The sequence below is a fragment of the Lissotriton vulgaris genome, chromosome 9 (genome assembly GCF_964263255.1).
Source record: "Lissotriton vulgaris chromosome 9, aLisVul1.2, whole genome shotgun sequence".
NCBI lineage: Eukaryota > Metazoa > Chordata > Amphibia > Caudata > Salamandridae > Lissotriton > Lissotriton vulgaris.
This window is the reverse complement of record NC_141697.1, coordinates 857,250,107-857,273,097: the sequence shown is the minus strand read 5'-3', so window position 1 is coordinate 857,273,097 and position 22,991 is coordinate 857,250,107. Positions and strand designations below refer to the sequence as shown.

General features: G+C 45.6%; 1 protein-coding gene across 1 annotated transcript in view; it reads right to left on the bottom strand.

The window, feature by feature from the left end:
- Positions 1-22,191, bottom strand: part of LOC147692370 (cytochrome P450 2A13-like) — a 162,133-nt gene extending 139,942 nt beyond the window's left edge. Inside the window, exon 1 of the mRNA XM_086938593.1 lies at positions 21,879-22,191. Within this exon, the coding sequence (XP_086794719.1) occupies positions 21,879-21,923 (45 nt within the window). The 5' untranslated portion in view covers positions 21,924-22,191. The remainder of the gene's footprint in view (positions 1-21,878) is intronic.
- Positions 22,192-22,991: the final 800 nt, after the last annotated feature.

The window sequence follows — 22,991 nt, the reverse complement described above, 5'->3', positions numbered from 1 at the left end:
CTAGCAAAGGCACATCGGGCTAACAGTCCCTACAATTTTGCCAAGTTTCGTGGAAATCCATTCAGCCGTTCGGGCTAAAAGTGAGTCCAACCGCCCTATGGAAATTAACATGGGAAAAACGCGTTTTGGGACCCCCCTTTTTTCTCGGCCCCCCCTTGACGAACCCCCCCCAAATTTTCAGGAGCTGCTCAGAAACAAAATGTGCCATTTTCCTGAAAATTTCAGCCGATTCCGTCCACAAACGCCAAAGTTATTAGACATAGAATTTTCAAAAGTCCCATAGGAAAAAAATCCTAACTATATATACCTACTGGCTATCGCCAGTAGGTAATATATATATATATATATATATATATATTGTTTCACCAAAGCACCCTTGCGCTCAGGCCTGCACTCCACGCTGCTTGTAAAGTGTTTCCTCGAGGCAGCACGCAAGATTTCAGTCTTGTCCTTTCACCATGCCCGACGCGTTTCGAGGACAACGCCTCTTAATCATGGGCCACACACACATAGAGGCATAGAAGGGCTCACCTTTGATTTTCAAACTTTTTTATTAACGATGACTTCCAACAAGGGGCGTGGCTCGCACTGATTGGCACATTTTCGGCCCATTTGCATGTTGGTCTCTGAAGTCCCAGGTGAGTTAGTCTTTTATATCCTTAGTAGGCTCCATGCCCCTTTGTGTATTATTTGCTGCATTCACCTCCTTTAGTAGGAATTGACTTCCGACTTTGCGCGCTTGTGTTTGCCACCAACCATCGTGCCCTTCATGAAGAAACTAGTATCCTCCTCAGGCTTTCAATTCAGAAAGGGTGCACCGCCTGTTAACGCGGCTCGGGCAGCCGTGCATAATATTGTTTCACCAAAGCACGCCTCTTAATCATGGGCCACACACACATAATACACAAAGGGGCATGGACCCTACTAAGGATATAAAAGACTAACACACCTGTCAAGTATGTGGTAGGTAAAAACATTTTTGTGTTTTAAAGATGGCTCTGGGCAACCGTGGAACTCGGACGCTTGACTGCTAGGGCATGGGCCCCATTCCCAAAAGAGTCCCCTCAGCCTTGAAGATTCTACAACAGTCACCGGGACCCCCGACTCCCGTAGACTTCCGGTGGGGAGCGACTGCCATGATTGCTCACGGAATGGCCACGACGTAGCCACGAGATGGTGGTGCTCTCATGCTGACGCCAGCGTCAGTCTGAAACATCCAGAAACACTGTAGACTACCAATTCGATCACTTCCGGTGGAGCCCCAACGTGACCCGGTAGAGAAGAACTTGCCCTCCCCTCTTTGACTGATGGTTCTTTTTGCCTGTCCCTTCTGTTGTCATTTAACAGAACTTTTTGGACTGCTGAAAGGGGTTGTGTTCCGACCGCTGGTTGGTGGAGACATTTTGACTATATTCTGGACCTGCGTTGTCGCGTAATGCGTCATATGATGCGCCGCGTTAGCGTACCCGGAAGTGCTCCGGTGCGCGAGGCGCAGCTTCCCGGAAGCGATCCAGGGCGCGGCGCGCAGCGCGTAAGGTAAGCATAACAGGTCATGTGACTTGTTTATAAAACTTTTCATTGGTTCATTTTACTTTTGTTTTTCTAATGATGGAAGGCTTGGTCATATGACCTAAAAATAAAACTTTTCATTGCTTTCGAACATTTTTTTTTCCCAAATGATGAAAGCCCCACCTTTTTTTTTCTCACTCTGACTTGTAAAGCAAAGGACCCAGATGCATTTACAGTTTATCACTAACAATGTTCCAGGCTAATGTATTTTCCCGGGAAATTTACAACTGTCCTGCAAGTAAAATATTCCTATTTCGAGAAAAAGGGTGTTTCTTCGTCCCATGAGTGAGCTGTTGAACAAAAGAGGCTCGCCTGCTGTCTTAGTCGCTGATAGGCATGAATATCGGATTCTTATCGATCACTTTATGTTGCAGGAGTGGAAAACACAACAGCCCTTGACCATTTATCTTTACTGCGTTCCTGCGTATTATACCTTTTAACCGTCATGTAATCGGGCTGCTTTATTTCACTTCCTTTTACTGATTCAAAAACAGTGGCTATTATTCAAAACTTTACCAATCTAGGTACTACTACCATGTTTTGTTTTAAAAACCTTTATTGTGAAAATATCAGTATACAAATACGGGTCTATAACCACGTGGGCCGGCCACGGAGCAAACTGGAATCGTATATGATGAGGGGACATTTACACTGTAGAAGAATGTAACGGGCGGGCCATTAGGTTGCAAGAACTAAGGTGTCTAACAGTTGCGGAATCGGTGGACGTACATTTTATAATTAAAGTACGACAGGGCCAGTTACAATAAAATTATCTAGATATACATTTGCGGGCAAGTACCATGGGTGACGTTAATTTGAACTTTCAATAGTACAGTAATCAATAACACATCAGAACTTAATATCAATAGGGATGTCCAAATGTTCAATCAGTACTCGTCCCCGCCCGCCATGTCCTTCAAAACTGCATACGTATCTCGTGATATCAAGGTTGGGCAACCAGTACACAACAAGGAGTTACGAGTCCCATTTATACCTGCCCCATTTTGGGCGAGGCCGGGCAGGTCCAGGATATAGTCAAAATGTCTCCAACAACCAGCGGTCGGACCAGAACCCCTTTCGGCAGCCCAAAAAGGTTCCGTTAAATGACAACAGAAGAGATAGGCAACAAGAACAATCAGTCAAAAGAGGGGACGCTTTTGGGAATGGGGTCCATGCCCTAGCAGGCAAGCGTCCAAGTTCCAAGGTGTCCCAGGGCCATTTTAGTGGACCAGGCCCAAATCCAAAGAGCCGGCCGCCATTTTTAGAGTCCTGTGGCAGCCGCCTATTGCTGCACTGCAAGAGTGGGCGCAATTCAGCTGGATGGCAGGTGAGGCACTGTACCGCAAGAGCAGGCGGAACTCAGCTGGGTGGCGGGTGAGGCACTGTGCCGCAAGAGCGGGCGGAACTCAGCTGGACGGCGAGTGAAACGCTAAGAGGCGCCCACTGCAGATGAGGTGCCTCTACCTGGGGAGGCGGGAGAGGCCCATTTGCGCCGCCGATCCCCCCCCCTGGGCACCCCACGCCGTCTTTCGGCGCAGCAATGTAGGATGGCCACACCAGTGAAACTTGCTGGACACCACCTCGGTGCCATCCGGATCTCGGCGCGTTGTGCTGCCTTCGGCCTACTGTAGCAGCAAGTGCGGGCGCAACTCAGCTGGACGGCGAGTGAAATGGTAAGGGGCGCCGCACTGCAGATGAGGTGCCTCCACCTGGGGAGGCGGGAGAGGCCAGTTCGCGCCGCCTCCCCCCCCCCCGGGCACCCCACGCCGTCTTTCGGTGCAGCATTGTAGGATGGCCACACCAGTGCGGCAACTTGCTGGACACCACCTCGGTGCCATCCGGATCTCGGCGCGTTGTGCTGCCTTTGGCCTATTCGCACATCGGTCCGCTACTGACGCCGCCTCACAGGCCAACGGATTTTGTAGGCTTTTTATAGCCCAAAGCCGCATAACAGGTCATGTGACTTGTTTATAAAACTTTTCATTGGTTCATTTTACTTTTGGTTTCCTAATGATGGAAGGCTTGATCATATGACCTAAAAATAACACTTTTCATTGGATTGAAACATTTTTTTTCCCAAATGATGAAAGCCCCACCTTTTTTTTTCTCACTCGGCAATCCAAAAAGGTTCCGTTAGATGACAACAGAGGGGACAGGCAACAAGAACGATCAGTCAAAAGAGGAGAGGGCAAGTTCTTCCCTACCGGGTCACGTTGGGGCTCCACCGGAAGTCATCGAATTGGTAGTCTACAGTGTTTCTGGATGTTTCAGACTGAAGCTGGCGTCAGCATGAGAGCACCACCATCTCGTAGCTCCGTCGTGGCCATTCCGCAAGCAATCATGGCAGCCGCTCCCCACCGGAAGCCTGCGGGAGTCCGGGCCCCGATGACTTTTGTAGAATCTTCAAGACTGAGGGGGCGCTTTCGAGAATGGGGCCCAAGCCCTAGCAGGCAAATGTCCGAGTTCAATTGTGTCCCAGGGCCATTTTAGTGGACCAGGCCCAAATCCGAAGAGCCGGCCGCCATTTTAAGAGTCCTGTGGCAGCCGCCTATCGCTGCACCACAAGAGTGGGCGCAACTCAGCTGAATGGCGGATGAGGCACAGTGCCGCAAAAGCGGGCGCTAAACAGCTGAATGGCGACTGAAATGCTAAAGGGCACCCCACTGCAGCAGAGGAGCCTCCACCTGGGGAGGCGGGGGAGGCCCGTTCGTTCCGCCTCCCCCCCACGGGGCACCCCACGCCGTTTTTCGGCGCAGCATTGTAGGATGGCCAGACCAGTGCAGCAACTTACTGGACACCACCTGGGTGCCGTCCGGATCTCAGCGCGTTGTGCTGCCTTCGGCCTATTTGCACAACGGACCGCTACTGACGCCACCTCACAGGCCGACGGATTTTGCCGACTAAAAGACTGACCAAAGCAGCCCCTTGTTGCTTTGAGATGGATGTTGCAGCAGGCTGCCATGTAAATAGTTGTTTAAATTTTTTTTTTTTAACGTGTTTACTTTGTTGGAGCGTTGTATATATTTATAAGTTATTAAAGTGTTATAATCCTACTACTTTGTTGGAGTGCTATATATTTTTAATGTGACACATAATTGTGAAGACTTTGATGTACAAAAAGGCATCCTTGGAATCTTCTGCTTCAGGCTCGGTCCCACACACCCTTACAGTGAGAATCCCCTCCCCAATCACAATACAGGATCGTTATCAGATAGTAGGAACGCGTGTGGTGTGACGGATCTCATGGGGTGGGGGCCTTGATCTACTGTAACTCCTTTGAAGAGGGGTGATTCTTTACAGTTGGGGCCATAAACTACATCCACAGGGCTAGGTGATAGCCTGGGACCGGCCTGGACAATCAGACACAGAGGAAGAGGAGTGTCAGAGGGTGCGGTAGTGAATAGGGTGAAAGGGAGGTGTCGGGCGGGCACACGGTGTGATTCTCAGGGAAGAGCAGCGCAGATGGGGGGAGGTGTATGGCCCATGCATGAGAGAGAGAGCGGGGGTGACAAGTGGGTGGGGGAGATGCTTGCGAGGGTGGGGAGCCATGCTGAGGATCGGCGGCGTGCAGAGAGTGGGTCTGGTCAAGGCATCTAAAATGGCTGCCGTGCACGACAAAAGTGTGGCATTGGAAAAAAGGCAAGATGGCGCAGACAATGTTTATCAATACGGATTAATTTATAACAATTATTTTTAACAATATATTTACTCGCAGTGACAAAATGGCGGTCAACACTACCTGATTTCCTTCGAATCGAACGTTAACAGACGTCACGCAGCCAAAAAAAAAAAACGCTCATGCGCAGCCGCTGGAAGACATGTATCCTCAGAAAACATAGGGGGTCAGGATACGTCTCCCGTACCCCCTTATACCCATTTCTCACATTGTTTTTTCTCCATCTTGTAATTTAATTAAAACGAAACACAAAATGGCGAATTCCCGTTTCGCGACCCGGTTTGCGAACCGGGAAGCGTTCTACTGCGAAAAAAAAAAAAATGATTTGCCCCACGGGACCCTTTAATAACCCCAACATCATTCCTAGAGGGTCAAGAGGGGTCTACCTTGCCCCCTTTCATTAAATTCCCCCTTCGTTTTTCTCCTCCTCTTGTCTCTCGATCCTACCGAGAGACAAGATGGTGGCCGTTCCGGACTGTTTAGAATGTTGGCAGACACCGGAGAGCCAATCAGCTTCGCTTCGCAAAGTTCCGTAACGCGAAAAGTACGCGAACCGGAGCGCTACCAGGGACGCTGTCACAGATATATTCTTTTTTAAAACGTTAATTTCTCAAAATCCACTGGAGCACATATATTGAGGCCTAGCAAAGGCACATCGGGCTAACAGTCCCTACTATTTTGCCAAGTTTCAAGCAAATCCATTCAGCCGTTCGAGCTAAAAGTGAGGCCAAACGCCCTATGGAAAAATGAATGGAAAAAATGCGTTTTGGGACCCCCCTTTTTTCTCAGCCCCCCCCTTGATGAAACCCCCCCATATTTTCAGGGGCTGCTCAGAAAAAAATGTGCCATTTTCCTGAAAATTTCAGCCGATTCCGTCCACAAACGCCAAAGTTATTAGACATAGAATTTTCAAAAGTCCCATAGAGAAAAAATCCTAACTATATATAGCTAATGGCGACCGCCAGTAGGTAATTTATATATAGTGACCAAGAGCCTGTGCGCTCGAAACGCTTCTTTTTTGTGCCCATTAAAAATACTTTGAACCTACCCGGCTGGAGTGGCTTGTGATTCCTTCACGTCGCATTGCCTGTGCAGGAGATCGGAGTGAATATATATATATATATATATATATATATATATATATATATATATATATATATATATATATATATATATATCTAGATAGAAAGAGTAAACGTGTATAGGGAAGATAATGTATTGAGATTTGAAGTTGTATTGTACAAACTCATACTTTCAAGTGTTGCTGTACTTGATGCTAAAACATTTTTTATCGTTATTATTTTATGTATTTGATCTTTTCCTCAATATTTCAATAGTGAAGCACTTGTAGATAAAGTAATTATGATAATATATACACATTGTAGTAGATTAATAAAACAGTGACCCCATGGCATATAACTTATATGAACATTTTGCAGTGACCTATAAATGTGTTAAGTATGTTATGTTAAAGAAGCTTGTATAGCGCACGGTTAACCTGGGGTGTCCTTGCGCTGCACATGCCTGCTGGATGTCGGTAAGAGGAGTTACTGAGTGAAGAGCCATGCTTTCAACCCCCTTCTGAAAGAGAGGAGATCATGTGAGTTCCTCAAATGGAAAGGGAGCTCATTCCAGGCCTTGGAGGCACATGTAACAAAACTTCTGCCACCCCAGCTGGCCTTTTTGATCGGGGGAGTAACAACTAGTTTGGCTTCTGTAGAACGAAGATTTCTCGTGGGCATATACCACTTGAATTTCTGCCTAAGGTGGTTCGGGCCAATCCCATTGAGGGTTTTGAAGGCCATACATGTGGTTTTAAAGCGTACTCTAAGCCTCACAGGGAGCCAGTGGAGTTGTACCAGCTCTTTCTTTACAGACACCAATTTAGGAGTGCCTGTGATTAATCTTGCAGCCACATTTTAGGCGATTTGCAGTCTATTGATGTGCTTTTTTTGAGTATTTAGAAGTAGACTATTACAATAGTCTACTTTTGCTGGGTTTCTGCCTGGATCTTGATCTTTGTAATACAGTAGTCTACCCACTACTGGTCTAGGGGGAGCCCCGAGTAAGTGTGCTCTCTCAAGTGAAAAGAAGGCAGAAGGCCCCTTATGTACAACCTCTCTGCATATCCAGTTCTTGACATAGGTCAGCATAGTGGTGCCCTCCACCTTCTCAGGCAGTCCCACCACTCAGGTATTGCAGCTACTGGAGCAATTTTCTGCATTCTCCATCTGTAATTCAAGAGTTTGGACCTTCGCCTTGACCATTGTCAGTTCTTCCTTCATCGCAGTAACCACAGGTGGTAGCTTCCCCAGAGTCCACTCATACATTGGTACTCTGTTAGCAAGTCATTTATGGTCATCCCATAGTAGGTCCAGGTCTATGATAATAGCGACTATTTTGGATTCCAGTACCTCATGGGAGGTTGTTATAGCTTGAAAGATGTCTTGTAATGTGGCGTCAATAGGCGGCTCTATGGGCTGTGACACGCTCTCAGCCTTGTCTGCGGTGCCAGCCCCACCCTTAGGATCTTGGTTGCACTTACAGGAGGGTTTGCCCATGCTTCCCAAGCATAAGTTAACACCACTCAGCTCTTACACGCCACGTTCCAGTATACAGCCAACCACCGTTCTTGGGCAGGGGCCTCTACCCCCTGCACTCCAGTAGCAGGACAGTCTGAAAGTCAGTAGGAACCTTAACCAGAGATGAATGGTGCACAGCTATCAATAGTGTCCCATCTAGAGGTGGCATAGATCTAAACCCATATACTGATGCACAAGAATCTCTTGGGCACAGTCCAACACATGTGCTCAAAGCAGAAGCCTGCCAATTATTGTCATGGCAGGCCCCTCAGTAGTCCCAGCGCAGGCCTCAGCCTCTTGTGTATCCTGGGTAGCTCCAATACCTCCCCCTCATAATAAAATGGGGGCTCCAACATGCCCATAGATTGCATGCCTGTCCTCTTCTCACCTTGTATCCCCGATTTAGTCTCAGTCAGTCGTCTCCTGCACAACTGTGTGTGGGGCAGTGTCAGAGTCAAGCAGCTCCTCAAGGACATCAGTAGGCCCCTAGGTAATGTGGAGTAATCTCCAAGGCCGGCCCGCAAAGGATGAGTTGTCGGGCCCACAATTTGAAAGCCAAGTCAGGCAACAGGCCCAGAGCAAGGTTACAGTGCCCCCCCAGCAGGTACCACATGGCCTACGATACAGGTACCTCTCATGCTGCCATGGGCAAGGCTCTCTGCACGGTCCGTGCAGCATCACTGGGGTCTCGTTGTGATCCCTGCTGCAGGGGTCTCCAAGCCCTCTTCTGGCAGCCACTGAATGGGAGTCACTCACTGCCCTGGCCACGAGGGTCCCTGTACAGCCATGCCCACACCAGCAATAAAGCTTCATTGTGTGTTGCCGTCTCCTTCAGGCAGCACACCACTCCCCGTCGAGTTCCCAAGCAGCATGCACCATCCAATGGTAATGCTCCCTATGCAGCCATATAGAGTCCAGCATCACCAGGTATAGGTGTTTTTGAGTTCCTCACTGGAGCAGTGCGATTTCACTATATCTTGGCTGTCCATAGCTGGAGCCCCTGGTCACCTGCATGTTTAGGCATGGCTGATCCACGCGGGTGTCACCATTTTACACTTGGGCCTCGCAGGCACACAATGCTCTCTGACAGTGATGCAATTCCTGAGGTTGCGTCGGAATTGTTTTAAAAAGGATGATTACCTAGAGGAATCTGCGACTTTGATGTCGAGATTGAGTGAGTGTGGTTATCCTGCAAGGCTTCTCAAAAAAGGTAGAAAACGAGCCTGGCATAACCATCGTGAGCTCCTATTTCAAAGCGCCCAAAAATCAAAGGAAGAAAGGTTGGTTTGCGTGACGACATTTAATACCAAAAGTAACGCCATCAAGAAATGTGTGAATCGTCATTGGCACCTGATCAGTGGGGAACTGGGGGGGATCCCACCTCCATTACATGCATTTCGTAAAGGGAGGAATATTCGGGACCTCCTAGTAAAATCAATGTTACCAAAGAAACAATCTTCAAGTCAGCCAACTATCTGGGGTGTACCTTCAGTAGACGGTCACAGAAAATGTGGAATGTGTAAGGCCTGTCCCCTCACAAGAGAGTGCAATAGCTTTGACCATAATGACCGGACATATAAGCTTACCCAACATACCAACTGTAACACCTCATGGGTATTTTATGCAGTCATATGTCCCTGCGGTTTTTTATATGTGGGTCAGACTACACAAAAAATTAAATGTCGGATTCTGCAACATATGAGCTGCATAAGGTGTAAAGCCCAGGGTGCCCCGTTGGTGGATCATTTCAGTAGATTCGAACACCCCGGGAACAGCCTGAGGTGGTGGGTCATTGAAAAGATAACAGCCAACCCTCGAGGAGGTGACCTACATAATATCCTGAATAGAAGAGAGTGTAAATGGATATATACTCTGAATAAGGTTAACAAGGGTCTTAATGAGCTTGAGAAAATGAACAAACAAGTGGCACTGTTGGGAAAATGAATGTACTATACTATGTGGTTGGGTGCTTTGCCATGTACTGTATAATTGCATAAATGCTTTTTTGAGAAACAGATTGTATATTTTTACGTATACTATTAATGAATAATAACAGCTATTTATCGAGCTATGACAGTATTTTGCTAATTGTACTTTTATGATTATGATAATAAGAATCATTCAACTGATGGCTATATGTTATCCACTTGTTAAAAAGGTTTATATGATGATACAATCCCCAACCAGATATGTATATATATATATATTTTTTTTGAGCCCACAGTCAACACCCTATGTGACCTGTTGTTAGTCTCCGATGTGCAGAATCCAGGGCCATGGTCCTTTTTATATTTCCAGCATAACATCGATCTCATCCGGTATTTCAGAAACGTGAAGGACATTTGACCGGAATATGGTGTTCTGAATTTGCTCTAAAATTATGCCTTCCAAATGCCATTAGTTTTTCCGTTTTTTAATAATAAATATCGCTAGTTTATTTCAAGTTGCCGAATTCCTTGAATCGCCCCAATATTGCCACGTCGACATAATTAAAATCCCCATAATGCTGCAAAATAGGCATATTGTAAAAAACCTCCAAATACTCTTTAATATCGGACACGGAGTTACTCGGTGAGATTCTCCAGGCACTAGTCCTCATTCTATGCAAGTTATACAAGGCATTCTGGGTATAATTACAAACGCGGAAATGCACGAACGTTGATGGCGGCATCCTAAAGCACAGGGAGGCTCGGATGTGACAACGTTCCAATTATTATCGGGTAGGTTTAATTTCCTTTTAACTAGTGATTGAGTGGGACACACTGTCCCTTTAGATATACAACCACGTTACGAGTTGAATATCTATGTAAATATCGAGTGAGACCCTATTTTTGTGTCTCCCATTCAGGAAAACAATTAGGATTTCGTTTTACCACTGGCTTACCGGTGTAGCAGTAGCTTGAAATTAGGTAAGCGTTCTTTGATTAAATAATATATTGCAACTCGAATGCACTAGAATAATTGGCATATAAAGAACGACAGTCCAATTATTCATGTCCTCTTTTATAGCTTTGTGAATCCAGGAGTAGGATTCCGGAAATTAGGACCCTCCCTATTTGGTGCATTGTATCACAAGTAATCTGAAATCATCAATGAGAACGCTTGATCGTGCCCAAGACATTTATATCAAGGTAAACTACCCCTATTGTGAATGATTTGGAAGTATTCGTACTGCCTATGTTGAAGGTATATTGATGCTACCTAAATTAATTGTAGGTTGCATTTCGCCAGTGAATGCGAATGAAGTATCGCCTTCCCTACATGGATGAGGACATGGGCTCAAGGTAAATAGACCGCCTGCCCCCCCCCCCTTTTTTGATAATGTCAAGTGAATTGTCTAGCATCTGATCTAGATGCATTCTAGATTTTAATTTGTTCTTACAGGATATCTGTTGGGAAGTGTTGATTCGGATCTCCTTCCATCACTTGCTCTATTCTGAAGGGTAAGATATACCACCTTACCCCTGTGGGGGTTATAGGTTTTTTAATCTCCACCACGGTTTAGTAATTCCCTAAAAAAATTAAATTCTCTTTTAGGGTTATTTAAAAATCCCTTGGTTGCCCCAGTTTGTTCCTACAGTCCTGATGAAGACTCGCAATCCCCAGGTTTAAATCACCGTTAGGTTAAGTCGAGTCGAAACGTCAACACCCCTTTTCGACATAACCTTGGACCAATCGTGCAACACCATTGTTGATAGTGCAAAATATAGGATATATAGGTTTATGTACTACAATGTTGTGATTGCAATAATATAAACAAAATCTTGGCCAGGCATTCAATACGGCGAATTATATGTCCGATATTGGTTGTAAAATAATGTGAATATTTTTTTGTCCACCACTGTGTATTTTCTTTTCTTTTCACTTGTTTCAATTCTCTGATCACACCTTTTTCTTTGCACGCTCCCTTTGGGGCAACCTGTCTGTTTTTACCTACGTTTGAAAAAAATATATTGTAACAATATGAGCATAAAAAATGAAATTTAAAAATGAAATAGAATAAATATATTTTTCTTTAACCGTGGTGTTAGGTTTTCTCAGTATAATAAGTATTGGAGTACTATAGAGCGGACTGGATACTGTTGCTCGACTATAAGTAATGATTCATTATTGATTAAGTCAATTGCTATAATCTATAGGTTCAGGACCATTGTCTGTTTATATCAATGTATACCCAGGTCCATGCCTTATGGGCTACCCCATTGTCTTAATGGTCAGCGATGTAATTCCAGCACTTGAATTTTATGCCTTGGGTATAGATTCCATAGCATCAGGATCATACAGTGGGGATAGCTAGAGCTCTCAAGCCAGTCTCATGGAGTCAGGATTGCACTGGATGCTGGTCGGCTGAGCGGAGCACCGAGCAATGCTGCTCACTCCATCGGTGTCAGGCCATGCCCTGAAAAACTGGTACTTAATGAGCACAATAATTGTTTAGTAAGGGCTCACGGTTATGAAGATTTTACTCAGTTTCAACGTGTAATTTGGGGGTTTCTTTGTAAGACCTTTATGAATCAAAAGGGCACTATGTCTTGCTTAAAGAGTGTTTTACTAATTACGTCATTAATAGTGTGCTGGCCGGTGATGGTACCGGAAAGGCCCTGTGAAAAAACTGGTACATTCACTCTTGTCATCACTGCCTGCAACACAAACTGCCTAAATCTTGTTAAAATATTGTCACTAATTCTATCCCAGTCAAGGTCAGATGTCTCTGCTCTGAAAAGGCCCTGTCACTCCGGTTCCAAATTCAATAAAGTCAAGTCTTCATACCCCAGGTAGTTATTGATGGTGGAGAAAGGGACTGCCAAAACATCCAGATACTTATATCAGTTAAGAGGGTGTGACAAGGTTGACTTTAGTCTCCACAGAGGCTGCTAAGCGTATCTGCTGAACGGAAGCATCCTTCAGTGTCCTAGATAGAGTACTGCAGGCCTTGGGAGGGCTCCCCTCCTGCAGGGTTGAAAGCTCTGGCTGGTCTCAGTCACAGCTCCAGCAAACCAGCAGCTCCTACAGCAGGGGCCCAGGGCCACGGGCTCTAAGTACAGAGTGGTGGTATCCCAAGTTACCCAGGCTTCCGCAGTCCTTGAGAGGCATCCACTCTTTGACAATGGGATGGAAAGCTCTGCTTGGGTCCCTGTTCAGTACTCCAGCAGGTCTGGGGTACTTGATTTAACAGCTTATGGTTTAATAAAGTGCTCAGAGTGGGATTCCATATGCAAGGAATGGGCTCACCTTCTATTGCAAGGTGTCAAGCTAGACTGGCTGATAAGTGTGATACCCTGAAACCAGTCCCAGGGTGCTTGTTTCTTGTCCAGGGAAGGCCTGGCAGGGTCAACACTGATTTGCTTATGGCTGGGTCCAAACTGGGGTGGCATATTGAGCAAAAACACGATGGACTTAACTCTGATCTGTGACTAGGGGTGAATGTTTGACAATGTTCAGCATTTCATTCATCTTTTTGTGTTGCTAAGGTGTGAGGCTCTGACTGAGTCACAAGTCAAAGCTGTTGTAGGCCTAGGGTGTGGGATACAGATTTGGGTGTCGGGAACCAACCACTGGTGGCCCAAGCTGTCCAGAATACACTTCAGTAGGCTAAGTGAGGCTTCCACTAATCAGAGGATTCAAAACCATTAACAACGTTGCTTATAATAGCTCTAGAAGGTGTGGGGTATATTCCTCTGGGCTTAGGTTCCATTCATGGGCACATGGTTTCACAAAGTGCTATGGTGGATTTCCACAGGCCATGCTCTGGTAAGGTGCGAAGCTCCAGCCAAGTCTCCAATCAGAGCTACTCTAGGAACTGAGGTACGAGCTACAGGCCTGGGTTTCGGTCTCTGACCATTGTGTCCTAAGCTACACAATATACACTTTGGCAGGACAGAAAAGAAGCGAAGGCTTCTGATTATCAGGAAAAATAAAATCTCTGATCAGGTTACCATTCACAGCTCCAGCATATGCAGCATGCAGGCCCCTGGGCCCGGGTTCCATTCATTAGCACCGGGTTCCACAAAGTGACCATGAGTGGGTCCCCAAGCTCTGGCACAGATGAAAGCCCTGAGAGGTACAGATCAGAAGTTGTATTGAACCAGGATGTGTTCCCATGGCTTGGGCTCCATTTGCTGGACAGTGGTGTCACACACTGGCCAGGACAGAGTTAAACAAGTCTGTCGAGAGCTCCCCTACTTGGAGGGGGGTGAAAAGCTGAGAGGTCCCGGACAGAACTCCAGCAGGCTTAGGGTGCATTCTCTAGGCTAAGACTCCATTTGCTGGCCCATAATGTCACAGCAAGCCATGGATGGGTACTGCCGCCCCATGAGGGCTTGCCTTCTTTGCCAGGGTTGAATGCTCTGACAGGGTCAACTAGCAGAGTTAAATTAGACAAGGGATGTATTCCACTGAAACTGAGCTCTATTAACTTGTCTGTTGTATTAAAAAGTATTTGAGATGGGATTCCACAGGCATGTGAAGGGTTCCACTTTAACAGGGTAGCTCTGACAAATCCTGATCAAAGATCCAACCTGGAGTCATTGCCCTCGTCTTGGACTCCATTTGCAGGTCCCTAGTGTCACACAAGTCTCAGGGCAGAGCTCTGTAGGCCTGGGACGGGACCCTCAGCTCTGACAGGGTTAAAAGCGCTAAGCAGACCTTAGTCAGAGCTTTGAAATGCCCTGCCTACTGGCCTGTTTGGTCTGGGGTGCATGACCTTTGCATTATTCCAGAAGCCAGACAGGGAGTTCTGGGCAAAAGCTCTTAATGGACCCAAGACATAGCTCTAAGTGGCCCTGGGGCCTTGACCCAGTGCAGGCTTGAGTCACTGGCCTAGGGTGTTAATCCATGTCCAGTCTGCCTAGTCTGTCTCCTGAGTATAAGTAGAACGTTTCATCAATATTCTGTTGAAATGCATGGGTGCAGACATGTTTTCAGGCTTCAGCCAGCTGGTTGTCCACCATAATAATTAATGGGACAACTAGATTGCCAAGCTGCTCTGGAAGTTCCAATGAGCAATCAATTGAAACCTCTAGACCAGTCAAGACACCATCTCCTGAAATCTTCTTCTCTGTTACCCAGGGTACCCTCATGACAAGAAAAGCTAGTGACTTTGTACCAAATTGGTAGGGAAAGGATGGTCTCCATGAATGGTGCAAGGGTCCCTTCTACCCTGGAAGGGATACGAATCATTAGCCACCTTTTAGATTAGCCCGCTGGTTATGTTTAAAAGCCTTCCTTTCCAGAGAGCAGACAGACATGCAGCAGACATCCCGGAAAGAGTGGCTTGCTGGGGGGTGGTCTAACCAGAACCAGATTATGACCAATTGGGCATGCTTGCTCTGTTTAGGGTTAAATTGTCTGGCCTGGTTGATTCAAGAAAAACGCTTTCCCAAATCCTGGGACCCCCAGATTCAAAGGTGTGCCTTTCAGCCAGGAGGCCCTATTAGATAGCCTCTTCTCCCAGCAGCGCAAAGCCAGAGTTTCACAGAATAGAACTTGGCCTTCTCAACTGCTCTGTGGGTGGAAACAAAAAACAAAAAGTACAGTTGCTTTTTAAGTATAATGAGGGGCTGTGAAATGTATTTAGGTCCGATTAAAGGCAATTACATTGCCCAGTCATGCTGGCTGGCAGGTGACATCCTCAAGCTACCCTGCTGGGTAAGTTCCTTTGAAGAGCACTTTCAGGTGCTTGCCATAGTAATTACTATTAGCTTTATTACAGTTGCTAGACCGGACAGTGCTTGGTGGCCCAAGATTTCCTTGTTCCTTTAATTCCTCGATATCTGGAATGATCAATTTTTGTTTGGAAGGCATTGTTTCCATCATGCTTCCCTTTTACCCCACCAATAAGAGGCACAGACAGAAATGGAAACATGCTGCCCAGATTTTCAACTGCCTAATTGACTTGGGAAAAAGTCAATTCCACCCCCCTTGGTGAGACCAGAGCTCCAATGTATCACTCAGGCTATGCCTTGGACTTCCGCATCCCTTCATCATTTTGGAGCAAGCTAGGCAATTGGTTCCACTGCAACTGCCTTGTCAACTCAGCCCTAGCAGACAGAGAGGGCCCCCTTGGCTCTCAAGGAGTACAAATTTTAGACCAGGAAATGTATAAGTCTCCCTCTACCAGTAGACACATCTACTTGAGTGCCAGTAGCATATACATTGTCTCAAAGAATAAGCCATGCATGCATTAGTACGGTATGTAACTGTTACCACGCATCTTTTAGCACGAAATACTGTTACAACGAAACTATTACCATGCAGGACCCTTTACAACGAATACCTTTACAACGCATTGCACTACAACGCAGATACTATTACAATGCATACCATTACAACGTAAGTATAGGTAAGTTTATCTTTTTTAAAAAACATTTATTAGGGGTATTGGGTTTGGGTTTTGGGGTACAGGGGTATTTTTAGGTTTCAGGGTTGGGTTTGGGTTTTGGGGTACAGGGGTATTTTTAGGTTTCAGGGTTGGGTTTGGGTTTTGGGGTACAGGGGTATTTTTAGGTTTCAGGTTTGGGTTTGGGTTTTGGGGTACAGGGGTATTTTTAGGTTTCAGGGTTGGGTTTGGGTTTTGGGGTACAGGGGAATTTTTAGGTTTCAGGGTTGGGTTTGGGTTTTGGGGTACTGGGGTATGTTTAGGTTTCAGGGTTGGGTTTGGGTTTTGGGGTACAGGGGTATTTTTAGGTTTCAGGGTTGGGTTTGGGTTTTGTGGTACAGGGGTATTTTTAGGTTTCAGGGTTGGGTTTGGGTTTTGGGGTACAGGGGTATTTTTAGGTTTCAGGGCTGGGTTTGGGTTTTGGGGTACAGGGGTATTTTTAACATATTATTTACAAATTATTAAATAAAAATTAATATAATTAATTAAAATATTAAAAAATAAAACATTTAATATTTAATTAAAATATTTAAATAATTATTTATTACATTATTTAAAAATATTATTTAACTACCTATACTTACGCTGTAATGGTATGCGTTGTAATAGTATCTGCGTTGTAGTGTAATGCGTTGTAAAGGTATTCGTTGTAAAAGGTCCTGCGTTGTAAAAAATGCGTGGTAATGGTATGCGTGCTAAAAGTATGCGTGCTAATATCATATATCCGTTAGTACACATGCTAAGTACAGTGAATGGTTCATTAAATAAGTTACGATTCATTTGATTTTTCCATGTTTTACCTTGATCACTGTGGTCATTTTAGAGCAAATATATGTCAGCAAATCATGAACATGTGCGAGGCATACATTTATGAGACCATGATCAATTGGGGGCACTTGGCAACTCTAGTGACTCTAGGTAATCTTTGGGCTAACCACACATTTCCTTTATAATAGACATTTGAATGCCTATCATATCAAGCTTTGATAGTTTCTTCTGTATCTAACCTGGAGAATGTGCATAATGGGGAATCAGGGTCTGATTTCAAAGAGGTTGCTTGAGAAAGAGCTACAGAATCCAGGGAAGGTAGCAAGTGTACAAATTGCACGTTCCTGACTCTGGGGCGTAGTGATAAAAATAAAAGAATACTGGTCTCTTGTGAATCTCAGTAATTGTAATTCAAATCTTGGAATGAGGATCCATTAGAAAACAAGGCTAGTATCAATAGCTGCAATAGTTCGAGCTCCAATACCACATATTGCATTTGCTGCAGTTAAGAAACTCACAGTAGTGTCCTGGGCACTGCCCAGACTTAGTAGCACCTAAAGCAATAAATATCCTGTCTATTAAATCCCTCTTGTAGACCTGTTTTTCCCTTGCCTCACTCATCTTGCTCTGTTCTTTTCATGGAGTGCTTCCTCTTGGTGAAAAGTAATAGCATACGTGGGAAAAAGCAATTACATCTGCCTTCTCCTTAGCCCTTTCTGCTGAACTTGCTTGCCATTTAAATCTTGAAATCTTTGGATTACCTGAAACATTTTGGGCATTACTTGGGCAATCTCTCCCCCTCCTCCCCTGCTCTTAACCTCCACACCAGTGGATTCACACATACATACTTACGCACTGTCTACCATGACAGTCTGAAGTCTTGTATTCCCCAGAAGGTAGGGTGAACCACAATGTACATCAGTAACATGCTACAGCTGTCTTAGCAGATCACCAGAACAAGCCAAGGATAAGCAAGATCAACTCCTAATTTGCTCCGGCCAGTGTGTTGAAAAATAATAACACAGCACCCTCCCTCACAATAACCTGTCAGGTTGTGGACATTTGTAAAGCTTTGAAATATGCTGCAGCAGTAGAGAATGCAGGTTACGTCTTTAGGTGGACTGAGGCAGAAATGAAGGAGTGGGGTGCATCAATCTGCATTTGATTGCGAGCAGTGATGTGTGATGGTCAGTGGCGTCACTAGGGGGATGCGGGGGTACAGACCGTGACAGTGACCAAAATGCAAAATATTAGTCTTTGGAGGCCAGGTACAGGTTCTGCAGCTGCAGACCAGAGGCAACCAGCGCCGCGGTTGGCAAGTGTAGGCGCTCCAGGAGCAAACATCGGGCAGCTTCTCCAGCAACATAACAGAACTGGTACACGTATCTCCCTTCAGGGACAACCAAGTGAGCCAGGCATAACATAAGCACACTTCATTGCAAGACAGCCGGGTTAAGACAGGCTATCTTATTCCTAGACCTACCCGTGCATTCTGGGAATTGTAGTCTTTGTTTCCAAAGGAAGCAGTTGGATTAACACACTAGAAAACGATGATTTGCAGAAATAAAGCCCGGACTGGGACCAGAGTATCCAGTGCGCATGGGGCGAGCTGGTCCCCCCGAGACGTAGGGCAGGAGGAGGGTGCCCTGCCGCCCCAGAGAGGCAGGGGATCATGGGTACAGAACTGGGGTGGAGGGCCTCAGTGCTGTGTTTGCACTCTTAGGAAGACGGGTTACACGCACAAAATGTGAGGGGGGAGGTACATGCACACAATGTGAGGGGGGAGGTACACACACACAGTGTGAGGGGGGAGGTACCCGTACAGAATGTGAAGGGGGAGGTACACAAATATAATTTGAGGGGGAAGGTACCCATACAGATTGTGAAGGGGGAGGTACCCGTACAGAATGTGAAGGGGGAGGTACCCGTACAGAATGTGAAGGGGTTGGTACACACACATAATGTGAGGGGGTACATGCACAAAATGTGAAGGGGGAGGTACATGCACAGAATGTGAAGGGGGAGGTACCCATACAGAAAGTGATGGTGGAGGTACCAGTACAGAATGGGAAGGGGGGCACTCGCACATAATGTGTGGGGGAGGTACATGCACAGAATGTGAGGGGGAGGTACATGCATACAATGTTAGGGGGCGGTACATGCACACAATGTTAAGGGTGAGGTAAACGCACATATTGTGAGGGGGTAAACACACAAAATGTGAGGGGGTACATGCACATAATGTGAGAGGGAGGTACACTGCATGCACATAATATGAGGGGGTACACGCACATAATGTGAGGAGGTACACGCACAGAATTTGAGGGGGGAGGTGCACACACATAATGTGAGGGGGTACAGGCACAAAATGTGAGGGGAGGTATACGCACAGAATGTGAAGGGGAGGTACACGCACGTAATGAGAGAAGGTACACGCACAGAATGTGATGGGGAGGTACACGCACAGAATGTGAAGGGGAGGTGCACGCACAAATGTGAAGTGGGAGGTACAAGCACAGAATGTGAAGGGGCTACACACCCAACATGTGAGGGGAGACTCGCACAGAATGTGAGGGGACACTCGCACAGAATGGGAGGGGGTACATGCACAACATGTGAGGTGGTACACACACATAATGTTAGGGGATAAATGCACAAAATATGAGGGGGTACATGCACAGAATGTGAGGGGGGTGGTACACAGACAGAATGTGAAGGGGGAGGTACCCGTACAGAATGTGAAGGGGGTAAATGCACATGTGTGGGGACAATCTCACAGAATGTGAGGGGGCACTCGCACAGAATGTGAGGGGGTACTCGCACAGAATGTGAGGGGGTACATGCACAAAATGTGAAGGGGGTACATGCACAACATGTGAGGTGGTACACACACAACATGTGAGGGGGTACACGCACAACATGTGAGGGGGTACACACACATAATGTGAGGGGTTACGCACACAAAATGTGAGGGGTACACGCACAGAATGTGAGGGGGGAGGTACCCTCACAGAATGTGAAGGTGGAGGTACCCATACAGAATGTGAAGGGGTACACGCAGAACATGTGAGGGGGCACTCACACAGAATGTCTGACAGCACCTGAAGCCAGATTTTCCCATTCTGCTCATACAACTGAAAGCTGCCTTAGATACAAAAGCCTTGGAGCCACAAAGCTGCCTTACCTGGGACTGGGCCTACCTTACTCAGTGCTTCTCTACAACCCTGACAAAACCATACTTGGCCCTGCCCAAGCACCAGGAGGCCACGTTACTCATTATCATTCTGTCCCTTGTGACTAACACATCAGTCTTCTCCAAAGGCACAAAGGACTCTTGTGAAAGGTATGATTTCCAGCCCTGGTCACTGCCTACCTTCTTCTTTTTACTGAGACACTCCGACACCTCCCTATTCTCTAATATGCCATGGGGTGCAGATACACCAATGTTTTTGCACTACCAAAGAACTAATAGACAGGGCCAGGCATTATGCAGTGCATTAACTCATGCCAAAGATTTAGGAGTAACCCAGGTTTCCATCTGCGCCCACACTGCTCCTCTTTGAGAGTTCAGGTACTGCAGTTGTCTAATGTTGAATGATTTTGAAGTTATACACTACATAAAATCTGATTAGCATATAGCTGTGTCTGAACTGGGGTGGCGAAGTGAGCTAAAGAACTATGATGGATTCAACCCAGATCTGTGACTAGGGGTGAGTGTTTGAAAAGTTTCAGCGCTCCGTCCATCCTCTCCTTGTGTTTGCTCTGGTTTTATATTGAATTTGTGCCCATTCTGTATGACGTGTAAAAGAAAACTACATGTCCCATTGCAATAAAAGTGTTCAGGGATAAAAAGTTATCCACAGAAAGTGCTACAAATGACGTGAATGTATTAGGCAGTGACTTCCCATAAGGGCTGGAGTATCCTCTTTTGATAACACCTAGGTCTCAAATGCCAGCAGGGCAGGACTGGGAACCTAAACCAGCCCTGGCAAAGTGCTCGGCCGACCGCCCTCTTTGCCAGGGCCGGTTTTTCGACGATTTTGTTACAGGGCCGTTTTTGCAGACCCTGTAACAAAAACGGCCCCCAAGGGCCCAAAACGGCCCCCACCCATGCGGCCCACCAGGGGATTGCCCGGTGCCCGCAACGGCCAGTCCGGGCCTGAATGCCAGGACTTGCCTGGTGACTTAGCGATGCTTGCTGTGCTCTTGCGTTGCACTGTAGGTAGGGTCCTAGACTGAGTAGTTTTGGGCTACTGCAAGTATTATTTAGAGTTTGAGTTGTCATTGCAGTGCTTGGAGTACCCATTTGAGGCTTCAGTTAATGGGGCTCTGCTGCTAGCGTCTAAGTAGGTAGCAGGGGCTTCTCTCAAGACTTGGCCTGGGGCTCAGGGGAGAGTGCACTGACTGGTGCCCTCTGCGACGCCAGTCTATGGTCATCAATGGAGGCTGCAGAGAAGTCTGTCACATCTTGCAATGCTGGTCTTTTAAAGACAGTGCAACACTGCTGGAATCAGGCGACAAGTGTGTGGCCCCACCACATGGGCAGGTCAGCTGATCAAGTCATGTGGGCTCTTGGGACCGCCCACATGAGGGCAGAGTCCCACCAAGGTGATTCTCTGGCGATCATATTTTGCCAGACAGTGGTTGCGGCCCCTAGTATCCATGTAACATTGCCTCCTCTTGACGCCTACAAGTCTGTGTGGTGCTAAAAGCCATGAGTTACCTGCACTGGGTGACACCCACCCTAGTGACGCCGCTGGTGATGGTGTATGTGTAGATTCCTGCATGATAACCACCTACTCCGATTTTCAATCAATAAGCACAGATTATTAACTGAAGAGCAAGAGAAAAAAATCAAAGGACATCAGAATACTATAGCAACATATATGCTGAAAAGTGGATCTACCTGTACAGATAGAGAATTCAACAGTGGAATTATGCTGGTCATCATGTTGAGCAGTTTCACAAACTCCTTGTCTTCATATTCAAAACGCTTCCCAAATACAATGGAACAGATGACATTGGAAACAGCATTAGTAAAGATGTGGGTGTCATCAAAGGGTGACTCTAGGAATGGAATAGAAAATAATTGTCAGAACATGTGGTATTTTGGCCCCCTATAACAAAGAATATTTTTTTAAGCCAAATGCATTTACATTGAATTACCAATGGTCACCACTCTTGGGCTGGACACCCAAGAGTTTATGAAATAGTATTGAGCATTACACAGAAATAGAATTGCTTTACATTAGATTTAATTTGTTGCTTACACAACACAGCTCTCAAAGGCAAGGGCACTCAGTAGATGTACATGAAAATTATGAGCTCTATTCACAGCTGCAGTGTGTAGAATGTTTATTACATACAACAAAATGGTATTCACTAACTTAAGTGCAGAGATTTCCGTCTCAGCTGCTCCTATCTCCACACATGTGCGTCTGCATTTGTGTAGTAAATGTGGAAGGGATGGAGGGAGCAGATGACAAATGGGGAATACTTAATACTAAATAGGAAAGATTTAGAAAAAGTTTAGATGTTATGGCGAGGACAGACACCCATCCACAAAAGAGTCAGCCCACAGACTTTCATAAACTGCACTTTTAAAGGTGGTAAAACAGGCACAAGTATATGACTTGGAGTAAGTTCAGCACCCCCCATGATCCTCTCCTGGACTTGCAATATCCTTCTATAGAAATAAAGCCTCATAGGAAATAAAGTTACATTAAGTTAATTTATTTGGCTTAAACAATATATAGATTCTTAGTTCAAAATATATATAATTAAAAAAATAGTGTGTTATACTTTTTAATAAGGCTTTTTTAAATGAAATTTAAAATATATTTAGCTTATTTTTTATTTAAATGAATTACAATTATTTTATAAATAACAATTAGTAATTGTTAATGTATATTAAATAAAAATTAAACATTTTGCTGTAGGTGGGATTTCTACATAAATATTTAGATAATTAATTATACATTAATACTTCTATTTAAAATAATGTTTAAGATTCTTTTGT